At 44.5% G+C, this 13126-nt stretch overlaps 1 protein-coding gene across 4 annotated transcripts; it reads right to left on the bottom strand.

Annotated features, from left to right (window-relative positions):
• Window positions 1-627: 627 nt before the first annotated feature.
• LOC112246644 (elongation factor 1-delta-like) lies at window positions 628-12136 on the bottom strand. Of its 4 annotated transcripts, XM_024415113.2 has the most exons (10): window positions 12007-12104; window positions 11474-11483; window positions 7295-7415; window positions 7020-7091; window positions 6382-6438; window positions 5676-5760; window positions 3433-3542; window positions 1431-1637; window positions 1047-1241; window positions 628-876 (listed from the first exon to the last, which is right to left on the bottom strand). In XM_024415113.2, exons 3-10 carry the CDS (start codon window positions 7409-7411, stop codon window positions 838-840), a joined length of 882 nt encoding a protein of 293 aa, XP_024270881.1. In that variant the 5' UTR covers window positions 7412-7415; window positions 11474-11483; window positions 12007-12104; the 3' UTR covers window positions 628-837. The 4 variants fall into 4 exon arrangements, with proteins under 4 accessions (XP_024270881.1, XP_024270880.1, XP_024270883.1 ...); XM_024415112.2 differs by lacking the exon at window positions 11474-11483 and having other exon boundaries at window positions 12007-12136; XM_024415115.1 differs by lacking the exons at window positions 11474-11483; window positions 12007-12104 and adding an exon at window positions 7883-9252.
• Between the last annotated feature and the right edge of the window lie 990 nt (window positions 12137-13126).

The raw sequence follows: 13126 nt of genomic DNA, 5'->3' as shown, positions 1-13126 counted from the left end.
GCCATCAATAATGTGAAAATATCCCTGTTGATCTTTACTTCTTGAACAGGCACCATTTTTCTGTTAACAAACTCCTCCATACGGTTAAGACTGAATTCCCTGAGGATTTCTACCTTGTGTTTTATCTTGGTTTGTGATCCACTGTGGGGATATGACAAAAGGAGAAAGAGCATGCAGCAAAGCCCCACGGTTACACAGATTATGATTATTATAAGTATTAAGATGTTACAGAACAATGAATGATCATTATGTTAGCAGGAGATGGATGAGTTTACAGATAGGCTCTAAGGAATGGGCTGGGAAATCCCAGTCATTTTACCCATTCGTATAGCTATAACTTCTTCTACTGTATGCTGTTTTCCGGTCAACTTTCATAATAATTCACAAATAAAACTCTACATCCACTAGATCACCTCGCCTTGTTTGAATACAGAAATGCACACAATGTAAGAACAGTTGATTTGGTAAATTGGTCCAGAGCCTTCTCTTAATAAAGAGAATGACTGATATATCTTGCCACTACCTCATGCATTTAGGGGATACATTTGACCCTTTATTTCCTACCATTGTTCCCCACGTGGCTGCATTCATGTGTTAATACTCACAGAGAGACAGACAAGAAACTAGTTAAAGTGCACCAAAAGCTCTTTATTATTAACCATGAGTGACACAAACAGCAGCAAGGGACGGACTGGGAACATGGTTACGTCCCACATGACACGCTATTCTCTATATAGTGCACTACCTTTGAACAGCTCATAGGGCTTAAAGTAGAGCACGACAGAGTGAATGGGGTGCCAGGTGGGACGGGCCCAATGAAAAGGAAGAAGGTCGGAATCAGATCTTGTTGAAAGCTGCTACGTCAACACTCTGGACCTGCAGAACAAGAGACTAGAGATAACATTCATCAAGATAAAGTACATAAACATTTCTAATTTGGGAACGGTAACCTGTACAAAGTGTGTCAGTTACATTTTTATATTTCATTGTGGACCCCCGAAGGATTAGGTGTGTGTGGGTGTGTGTGCTCGCGCGCCTGTACTCACAAAGTCCTCGAACTTTGTAATCTCCTCCTCTAGCAGGTCTGTCCCGACCTTGTCGTCCTCGACAACACACTGGATCTGTAGCTTCCGGATACCATAACCCACAGGAACCAGCTTAGATTGACCCCAAAGTAGACCGTCAGCGACAACAGACCTCACACATTCCTCCAGCTTAGCCATGTCTGTCTCATCATCCCACTGTAAGAGAGGAGAGGGAGGGAGGTGGGGTATAGAGAGAGGGCAGGGGGAGAGGGATGGGAAGATAGTAATGTCAGGAACACAAACACACAGAGGAAGAGACCAAAATTCCATTCATATTTAAATAAAAAAATACTGTATAGTGATTGGAGAAAGTATTAGGAAAGGCGTGGGGTCTATGTGACATACAGGCTTGACGTCCAATAGGATGGAGGACTTTGCGATGAGGGTGGGTTTCTTTGCCTTCTTCTCTGCATACTCTTTCAGCCTCAGCTCTTTGAGTCGCTCAGCCTCCGCATCCTCCTCTTCATCGCTGCCGAACAAGTCCATATCATCATCATCATCATCTTCATCCTCAACTGGGGGGCTGGTCTTCTGCTGCTGGACAGAGGTTCCCTGAAGAGAAGAGGCGATTAAAATACACACTCATATATTGTACCAGACAAAAGTTTGGATACACCTACTCGTTCAAGGGTTTTTCTTTATTTTTTACAATTTTCTACATTGTAAAATAATAGCGAAGACAAACTATGAAATAACACATTTCATATTTGAGATTCTTCAAAGTAGCCACCCTTTGCCTTGATGTCAGCTTTGCATTCCCTCAACCAGCTTCATGAGGTAGTCATCTGGAATGCATTTCAATTAACAGGTGTGCCTAGTTAAAAGTTAATTTGTGGAATTTCTTTCCTTCTTAAAAAATTTGAGCCAACCAGTTGTGTTGTGACAAGGTAGGGGTGGTATACACAAAATAGCCCTATTTGGTAAAAGACCAAGTCCATATTATGGCAAGTACAGCTCAAATAAGCAAAGAGAAACCACAGTGCATCATTACATTAAGACATGAAAGTCAGCCAATCTGGAAAATGTCAAGAACTTTGAAGGTTTCTTCAAGTGCAGTCGCAAAAACCAAGCGCTATGATGAAACTGGCTCTCATGAGGACCACCACAGGAAAGGAAGAGTTACCTCTGCCGTAGAGGATAAGTTCATTAGTTACCAGCCTTAGAAATTGTAGCCCAAATAAATGCTTCACAGAGTTCAAGTAACAAACACATCTCAACATCAACTGTTCAGAGGAGACTGTATAAATCAGGCCTTCATGATCAATTGCTGCAAAGAAACCACTACTAAAGGACACCAATAATAAGAAGAGACTTGCTTGGGCCAAGAAACACGAGCAATGGACATAAGACCTGTGGAAATCTGTCCTTTGGTCTGATGAGCCGATATTTGAGATTTTTCGTTCCAACCGCTGTGTCTTTGTAATACACAGAGTAGGTGAACGGATGATCTCTGCATGTGTGGTTGCCACTGTGAAGCACGGAGAAAGAGGTGTGATGGTGCTTTGCTGGTGACACGGTCAGTGATTTATTTAGAATTCAAGGCACACTTACCCAGCATGGCTACCACAGCATTCTGCAGCGATACGTCATCCCATCTGGTTTGGGCTTAGTGGGACTATCATTTGTTTTTCAACAGGACAATGACCCAACACACCTCCAGGCTGTGTAAGGGCTATTTGACTAGAAGGAGAGCGATGGAGTGCTGCATCCGATGACCTGGCCCCCACAATTACATGACCTCAACCAAATTGAGATGGTTTGGAATGAGTTGGACCACAGAGGGAACGAAAAGCAACCAACAAGTGCTCAGCATATGTGGGAACTCCTTCAAGACTGTTGGAAAGGCATTCCGGGTGAAGCCAAGAGTGTGCAAAGCTGTCATCAAGGCAAAGGGTGGCTACTTTAATCTAAAATATAATTTGATTTGTTGAATACTTTTTTGGTTACTACTTGATTCCATATGTGTAATTTCATAGTTTCGATGTCTTCACTATTATTCTACAATGTAGAAAATAGTAAAAATAAAGAAAAACCCTTAAAGGTGTGTCCACATTTTTGACTGGTACCACACACACGGGTAGACATAAAAATATATGCCGCTTTGTGTGACGTCAGAAGGCTCAGTCTGCACTGAAAATAGTCCATGGCTACTTGTCTCATAAGAATGACATCTGTCGAAAGAATGGCCACTTAGCAGTCTTTTATTCAAAGCGACAGACTACAGTGAGTGCATGCATTTTTAGTATGTGTATGCGATCCTTGCGGTAATTGAACCCACAACCTTGGCATTGCGCGCACCATGCTCTTCCCAACTAAGCCACATAGGACCAGGGCGAGAGGGACTTACATTTGTACAGGGGGCTGCAGAGACTGGGGCTGCAGCTGGCGACGGTGATTTCTCCAGCACCGCTACCCGACACTCCAATTTAGACAGAGCCAACCGCAGGTCCTCCACCACTTAAACACACACAAAGGAAGTCAGTAAGATTACAGACTAGTCATATCATCTGTAATACAGATTGGACATTCTGTATACAAATAGGGAAACAAACACCTTTCAGTAACATTTTCAAAGGGTAATTTGATCTCTATACATGTGGACACACATACATACACTGAACAAAAATATGAAAATGCAACAATTGCAATGATTTTACTGAGTTACAGTTCATATAAGGAAATCAGTCAATTTAAATTAATTCATTAGGCCCTGATCTATGGATTTCACATGACTGGGCAGGGCCGCAGCCACGGGTAGGCCTGGGAGGGCATAGGCCCACACACTTGGGAGCCAGGCCCAGCCAATCAGAATGATTTTTCCCAACAAAAGGGCTTTATTACAGACAGAAATACTCCTCAGTTTCATCAGCTGTCCAAGTGGCTGGTCTCAGACAATCCCACAGGTGAAGAAGCCAAATGTGGAGGTCCTGGGCTGGCATGGTTACAGTCTGCGGTTGAGAGGCGGGTTGGACGTACTGCCAAATTCTCTAAAACGACTTGGAGGCGGCGTATGGTAGAGAAATTAACATTCCATTCTCTGGCAACAGCTCTGGTGGTCATTCCTGCAGTCAGCATGCCAATTGCACTCTCCCTCAACTTGAGACATCCGTGGCATTGTGTTAAGACAAAACTGCACATTTAGTGGCCTTTTGTTGTCCCCAGCACTAGGCGCACGTGTAATGATTAGTGATGCACTGATATTACATTTTTGACCCGATACCAATATCCGATATTTTCCTTGCCAAAAAAAACGATACCTGATATTTAGAATACTTGCTGTGCTGTTTCGTGGTTAATTTGTTTAGTCGTTTCATTCTCAACCAGGATTTCTATGGAACGCCGTTTGGGTCTTTGTTTATCAAAAAAGATACAATAACAACAATCTGTTTCAATAGCTAGCTAACTATATAGCTAGGTGTCATTTGCATCACTGTCAATGACACTTTTATTTTGAAGGCAAACTGCAAATTCCACTATTGTGCCTAATCTTTATTGGGGCTAGCTTCACAACACATAACTCGTTCCGGTCGAGCCTCACTAGACAGATGAAGCTGGCTGGCTGCTTATTATGGTCGCTTTGGGCAACAGGGTTAAGTAGCTGGCTAACTATTTATTTTCATGAACTTGAGTTCAATTTCAATAGGCGAACAACAAGTGGCAACCTAGCTAAAACGTACTTACAAGGATTCCTAAATCATAGCTAAGAATAATTAAAATGACTGCAGTTTCTACTGGTCATTGTTTTCAGGCTAGATGTATTGGTGCTAGCTAGGTACCAAGCTAAAGCTAGCTATCCCAGAAGTTGCGGTTGAACAAATGATGCTTTATTACCAATGCAGTATTGTAAACACATTGTTCCGTGGCAGGTGTTTTCTTGTTTGCAGACTTTTGTACAGCTTTGACAGTGCTACTGTATCTTTTTTGACGCGCAAAGACCCAAACGGCGTTCCATAGTAGGCATGTCGTGAAGCTAACAGCAGTGAAGCTATTATTAACTCCGGTAGGGCAACATATGAAAAATAGCGCACTTGGTAGTGTGTACCAGTGCTCAACCAGTCAGTGAAAACCAACATCACCCACATCAGAGAACGGTTGATTGTCAAGGACAACGTACTCTTTCAAATGACTGCTCGACTTGTTGACTGCTCGATCCACACAGGAGACATTGTGTGGGCTAGGTTAGGAATGCTGCGTTACACGTTTAGCATAACATTTTATGTGGCGTTATTACATCATGTACCTACGTTATATAGGTATGCACAGTAGCTTTGACATCGGTTTTTAACATTGGTGTTAAACTAGACATCGGGCCGATGTTGATGTCGGTATTTTTTTTTGCCAATATCGGTCGATTCCGATATGTTCACCAATATATCATGCATCCCTAGTAAAGATCATGCTGTTTAATCAGCTTCTTGATATGCCACAACTGTCAGGTGGAGGGATCATCTTGTCAAAGGAGATATATTCACTAACAGAGATGTAAACAAATTTGTGGACAACATTTTTATGTGTACGGAACATTTTGGGGATCTTTTATTTCACCTTTAAAATGTTGTTTATATTTTTGTTCAGTATACACACACACACCTTGGTTCAGACTGTTGTTCTCTAGCTCCAGGCTCTTAATCCGTGTGATGAGTTCGCCTTGATCTCCTGCCCCATTAGCTGCACTCTGAACACACACACGGAAGAGTGTCAGGATATCCCTATAAGCATATCACCAGCGAACTCTAGTGGCTAAACTCAGGTACCACCACAACCAATTGAGGAGACAGGGCAGACATGAATAGAATGAGCAACACATCATATCACCTGTACACGTAAATAACCACCATCACCTAGAGGCACAGATTGGACAACAACAGCTACAATTGCAGCTCATGCAAAGCTGTCTCACTCAGGAATAAAAAGGTACTTTAGAGTCTGTGGTCATGGTGACGATCAGAGGAAAGTTTCAGGAAATCCAGGTAACCCCTCTGGAGCATTATACATGGAGGTGTCCAAATATTAGAATCCTGAAGTTGACCAATCACAACTCTTCAAAAACCAAAGAAACAAGTGTCCATCTCAGCACCACCTAGAGAGAGAGTAAGCTCAGTGGAGGGTGGCCAAGGACAGGGCAGACTATGGAGTCAGAGAGAGAAGCAGACCCATCATACAGGGAGAATGAAGGAGGGTGGTTGGATTTGTTTGTTTGTGTGAGTGAGTGTGTGTGTGCACAAGTCTGTGACATTGCTTTTAGTCGGGAGGGCGGGGGGGGTCTAGCTACTGTCACACAGGGTGGGACACTTACGGGACGGGGGTTCTGGGGTTGATCAAAGCCTCTGCTAGGTAACAGCGAATTCTTCAGCTGGGGTGCGGGGAGGGAAGGAGGAAGGGAAAGAGGGAGAGAGTTGAATGAGGTTGGAGGTGCATAAGGGACACTAGCAGAAAGAGAGAGAAAGCTACAAAAAAGGATCAGGCAAAGTTAAAGTATACCCAGGGTTGGTCTAAAGAGGAATCAGAGAAATTAAGAGCTAGCCAGCAATACAAGAAATCATGCTTTCGGGAAAAAAATTGGAAATCTTGCTTCATGAATACGACCCAGGGTATTCAATGCTCTCAGCAGCAGTTCAGAGTCAAGGTATCCACACCTTGCGATTCCCCGTGACATGTAGCCTTAGCCGTGTGGTCACATATAGCTGGTTCAGCCTTGCTTACACGTTTGTGTGTGTGTGTGTGTCTTTGACCACGTAACAGAAACTAAACATACAGGCACTTCTGTAGAAAACTAGCCGTCTGGCTAAAACTGGCATATTTACAGTAATGGTGTGCACTGTCCCTGTAAAACGACATGTAATAAAGTATCTTACTTTCAGTGCAGCTTTAAAAACAGATCATGTGAGATATGTGTGTTGTATGAAGGGTCTGATGGGTTTATATTATACTCACTCCTGCTAGGGACTTCTGGATGTTCTCTCTGGCCCGGGCTATGTCCTGCAGGATGGTGTTGGCTCCCAGCTCCTATAGGGTACAGGAGACCAGGTCTGACAGGATGTAGGCATACACACACCAGAGACGTAAGTTTTAAGTACAGTGAAACGCCTTTCTTGCTTCCCAACAATGCGGTAATCGATATCAGGTGGCGACACGTGTGAGGAAAAGACCGACAATGTGGGGGAGGGCATTGGCACACACACAAACTAAAAGAAACGCTCTCTACCTACCTGAGCTGGGTGTGAGGTGCTGTTAATGCGTTCGTAGAAGTGTCTCTCCGCATCATCATAGCGAGGCTTATCAAACCAGATCTTCTCCTGGACAAAGTAGTCTACTGCTGAACTCATGGTGCTACACGGACAGAGAGAGAGGCACAGAGATGAGGCAGAGAAGAGAGAGAGACAGGATAACAAATGGTTAGTAAAGTTTCAGTCCACCAGAAAGCTTGTATCCCTCGGTTTTAACCATCTGTGTTCCACTATTTACAGACAAGACCACTTCTCTTTCCCTGTCAATGCCACACTAACATCATCCTTAGAAGTAAGCCACATCTTTGAAAACCACTAACATTGAGTAAAATAAATCAAGCATGCAAAAAAATCTAATGGAAAAGGATAACATCTAAAACCAAATAAAACAAAAGAGACAAATGAGCAAGCCAAACAAAGTTTAATAAATTATGTGAAACAAACAAATGAACCAAATCAAGACACAGACAACACCAAAAAGGAGAAAAAAAATAAGGGGGGAAAAAAGGAGTAGGAGTAAATGAAGCTGGCTGTGTTTGTAGAGGTCCAGTCTCCTGGGATGGGTCATACTTGTCCCTCAGAGGGCCGGTGCAGGCGACCGATGACGGTTGTGGTAACAATGTTGCCGACACCACAGCATCTTCTTGCCCACGAGCCCCCTCCTCTCTGTCTGCTACTGTTGACTCAGCAGGTACAATCTGACGGTAACTGTAGAAACGGCTCTCTGCAGCCTCGTAGCGTCTCTGGTCCAGCCAAACCCTCTCGCTGTCTGGATGCAGGAAGTAGAAGACTCCTCCCATCGACATGGCCCCACCTTCCTCCTCTGCGACGTCAGCAGGCTCCTCCTCCTCCTGAATGGTGCGCAGAGCGTGGAAGACTTCGAGCTTCCCCTGTGAGACCACGGCTTCTTCTTCTACCACTTCTTCATCCTCCTCTTCTTCTTCAACAAGACTCTGTGGGTGGTCTCCACTACCTCTGGAGGTTGAGGGAGCGTTGGGGTTGGTACGTGAGGTGGAAGCTCCACCACCCAGGTTGTTGCCGGTGGGAGAGCGGTTGTTTCCATAGAGGCTCTGGTAGAAGGCTGCCTCGGCCCGGTCGTAGAGAGGTTTCTCCAGCCACACGTCCCTCAGCAGCTCCATGGGGAGACGGGGGAGCCCATTCACTGGCTGGCCAGGGGCCGGGGTCAGTGGAGATGTGGAGGCTGCCTGGGGGGTCTGGGCCAGGGACAGGTACCCCTCATCTGGCGTGGCTGGTGTGCTGGGGCTGTTGGCAGGGAGGGCTAGGAATACTGGGGCTGCTGGCTGCAGTGGCTCTGCAACAATGCAATGCTCTTTGGCAACTATGGGTGGATGGTTGCTGGGGTGGTTCGGGGCTTGGGGTGAGGGTGATAGTGAGGGTTGAGGGGAGGTGGGGTGGTTGTCAGTCGTCAGGGTTGGGGGTGAGCCGATGGGCCGTGTCATCGACCCGTTGGCAGAGTGTGCCAACCAGCACTGATACAGACTCTCAGCCTGCTCATACACACTGCGGTCAAACCACACTGAACCACACTCAGACCGCAGGCCGAGCATGACCGCGCCGGGGGAGTCAGGAGCAGGGTCGGGAGAGGTGCGGCTACTGCCCTTCTGGCAAAGCTGGGGCTCCCCCCCTTTCTCCTGGCCAGGTGGTGGTGGTGGCAGCGGAGTCATCATGGCAACAGGAGCCGGGCGGTTATCGGGTTGAGCGGAGCGTTTACGACGGCGACGCCTCTTCCCACTGCGTTTCCCATTGCCGTCTCCATTCACACTGCTACTCTCTGGGGAGGACGAAGCAGCACCACCCCCGTTCCTCTGACCTCCCTCCACTGCCACCTCAGTGGTACAGTCCACCTGGCAGCGTCTGGAAGGGCGATCAGGATCGGACTGATCCATTGCTGAACACAAGGGGTTCCTCTGAGGTATCATCTTTGATCCGAAGCAGAGAAAGAGAGTGACAGGGACATGCCAGAGGGTTAGTTACACAGAGAGGAATTTAGAGAGACAGATTGATCCATATAGATTATAGTCTTTTAAATATCTTCTAATTTTAGTATCTTTGTAAATTTTACTTACGAAGCGAATCTCTGTTTAACAGAGCTAAGAGAGAATTCAACGGACCAATCCCAGAATGCTTTTAGGCATGCAGGAAAGGAAGAGAGCGGAAAAAAATGTGAAAAGAACCAGATCAAGCAGACCAATAGATTATGAAAAATGAACTGAACGATGGATGATGTCCACTTCACTGGTTGTGTTTGAAGAACACAAACAAGAGAAAAAAAGTATTCAAAGTGTACACTAAGTAATATAGGCTAGTGCCTCTGTCACAAGTTTTACTCCCATTTCATGCCTTCTGAACACAACTCCTAATGTCCAATGTTACATTCTGGAGTTCTTGTGATTCTCAGACTTCTGAGGCTACCCATAGTAGATAAACACCCCTTTAACCAGCATGTCTCTGGACTACTTCTATTCAGGTCTACATAGAGGTAGAGGACACAACATAATATAATTCCCATTATGGAGTCTGTGAGAAAATGGGCAGCGCCATTGAGGCTATCTCCATTTTGAAGTAGTCAATTTCCATATTTTATTACTTCTACGAGTTGGTAAACAAACTGAAAGGGTGCATACTGCCACCTGGAGTGTGTTGTTTGAACAGGTATTAAGCCACGGTTAGCGATTTAATGCCACCCGCAGTTATGTAATGCTTGCTCATTTTATTTATTTGTTGTACCCTTATTTTACCAGGTAAATTGAGAGAGAACAACTCATTTACAGCAACGACCTGGGGAATAGTTACAGGGGAGAGGAGGGGGGATGAACGAGCCAATTGGAGTATAATTCATTGGCTGAGTCCTCCTGGTGACCTGGATGGAATTATGTGATGCCTCTTTAACCGATAGAAAGTCCCACCCAGTTGACTACTTCGAAATGTTGAAACTGTAAAGATGACCATTACAAGCAAATGGCAATAATGACAGCATATACCAACATGCAAATTCTGCATGCAAACTGAAAAGGTTTCTGCATAACCTTAAAGGGCAAAGTATGTAATATGATCACTCAGCAAGGTTACTGGACAGCCTTGGTGAATGAATGATGTTTTGTGTAGTGGTGATAACAGTAACAGCACTGGCATGCTCAGTCAGAACTAATGTAGGTAAGACCAACTCGCACTGTGGAGCGGACCAAGTGGCACCCTATTCCGTTTATAGTGCTAGAGCTCTGGTCAAAAGTAGTGTACTATAAAGGGAATAGGGTGCAATGTGGGACAAATCCTGTGGGTTCTGTGTACACCGCATAGAAAGAGAATCATAGATTCTATACAGTATGTCTACACAACATAACCAACCACAGTCATTAGCAGTGCGGGATGCAGCTGTGGTTTTGATGAAGGAGGACGATCCATGCGACATTCATGATTCATACAGTAGCATTGTGAAACAGGAAATACATTTCCTTATACCAATGTCCATGTTTTCCCTCCCCAATTGTTTTTAGGCCTACTAATATCAAACTTGGCTGTACTATTGCTGAGCAATGGGCTTTAAATTACATTTTAAAATATATTTTTGTTACTATTATTCAAATCTTGATGAATTCACCATTCAGAAAAATATTTTGTGATTTACAGGTGTGTCTATTGGTGGCCTATATGAAACCCTATGTAACTCACCTTCCTTGGTGAGAATAAGACCAAAAACTGTTGTGATTAGATTAGAATGTTCAACATGTTCATCCATTCAGCAGCCGCCAGCCATGAACAAACAAACAAACAAACATTATAGCCTAATACGCCATACAGACCTAGCAGAAAAGCAACACGTTTGGGAATAGGGTACAGTATAGGCGTGTACAGTATGCTTACAGTAGCCTAAATGGTGGCAGCTTCATAATTAGTCTAAAGTGCCTTCACTTCCTGTTGGATCCTCCCCACGGAGCATGCAAGAGCAACGTGTGAGTGAGAGGAAATCTAAGGTATACATTCAATGACTGCCTTTGGAGTGGGGCCGTGTGGGGGTGGGAAAGGCTATAAAGACTGCATCGTTACAAATCTAAACGTTTTCGTTGCATGTCATTAGAGGAATAATCAATAGCCTAAACCACATTTTACTAATGTTAGGCTACACGTCGGAATCATACTCACTTTTCCAATTCTTGAGAACATAGAAGAGGGGACAGAGGCATACTATTAGAGGTTATCGTATTGTAAACGGTGACAAGAAACAGTAACACATTATAGCTTGTTATTAGCTGACTAACAGCAGCAACATTGTATCAACCGCGGAACCATTCCTTTGTTTGATCGGTGTTACAATGTAACTATTTCAGGTCACCAGCTCGCACTGCCACTGCAGCGTCGACATCTTCAATCGCTCTCAAGATTCATCGAGGCAGGTTGTGACAAAGTAAAGCCTTAATACACATCTATATTCATTAGCAACGAATTCGCTGAAATGTTGAATTATTTTTTAATATTTCTTCTCAGTATCTCAGTTTATGTAGACATTCATTTTTAGCCGGTCGGCCCGGTCTTGGGCGCCCATCATGGCTCCACGACATTTCGCTTTTCTTAGCCATTCACATTATTTCTCCCTCCCACCAAACAAGTAGACTAACGACTCCCGTGTTAATTTCTCGAGAATCCCCGGCTCGAAAAGCGAACTGTCAGTTACTTACTGTTCTGTATGTCGGTGGTTAACCGGGCCGGTGGTCCTCGTGCGATTGTTCAGCTAGGAGCCTAGAACAGAAAGAGTGACGAGTGGGAGAATAAAATGCGAGTGAACCGAAGGGAGGGGGTTGGGGGGGGCCCTGTTCTTTTAAACACCGGGTTGTTTTACACTAAAACGCTGAAAATAGTTTTTTTTTTTTATCCACATATTAATGTCCAGAACAGTGTATTAATGATGTTGTTTTTAATGATTTTTTGTACATCAGTTTTATTTAGGGTTGGTATATTCCTACTGCACTTGCTCATGACAGAATCAAGAACTAAATCATAAATGATTTCGCCAGCAGGCTGAATACATTGACCATCGTTTGTCACCACATTTCAAAGTGTGTGGCATTATGGTTATAAAAATCGTCAGACTTGCGACGACATGTCAACTGCACGCACTTTACATAAATCATATGATCAAAAGGTCCGTTTTTGATGAAGTCGCTGTAGTTGCTTCTCACTAACCGCACCATGCAGCCATCATCTGCGTTGTGAGAGGCACTATTTGTCAACCAATCATTAGGGTTGTTTGAACCACGCTAACCTATCGTAGCAGACGTAAAAGAAAACGACTGAGCGGACTTTCCTCGTCCAGTTTTTAGCGGAAACGGAAGCTAGATTGAATTTGCTGTATCATTTATGTAGCACTATATTGTATCACTCCAATAGGGTATCGTTCCGCGCGGCAGGATACATTCTGAGTAATTTCAGATTAGTCCAGTGTACCGGGGCACTACTTTCACCTCTTCATTTTCTCTGCTCATTCCAGAGAGGATTCGTTTTATAAGAGCTGTATGTTGGAGTGCATAAGCATACCCGCAGATATTCAATAGCTCGGAGCAGTTAGCCTCTCCATCAAGGTGCTCTGCTGTCCTCCCATTCGGTGTGATTTGTGCCATCTCGTTTGGGTTGCGTCCTAGTGACAGTGTACTAATTTGGGCGATACTCGGTTTAGTCTACTAGTTTTGCGGCGCTGAGGGTTGGTCATAGTTGTCTGCATGACTTTTCAATCAACCGGAACCCTCCCGGTTATAGCCTTCAGGATCGTGGACCTCGCCTACCCCGCACGATCGGGAGACT

This window comes from Oncorhynchus tshawytscha, linkage group LG01 (genome assembly GCF_018296145.1).
Source record: "Oncorhynchus tshawytscha isolate Ot180627B linkage group LG01, Otsh_v2.0, whole genome shotgun sequence".
NCBI lineage: Eukaryota > Metazoa > Chordata > Actinopteri > Salmoniformes > Salmonidae > Oncorhynchus > Oncorhynchus tshawytscha.
This window is presented reverse-complemented; position numbering and strand designations above follow the sequence as displayed.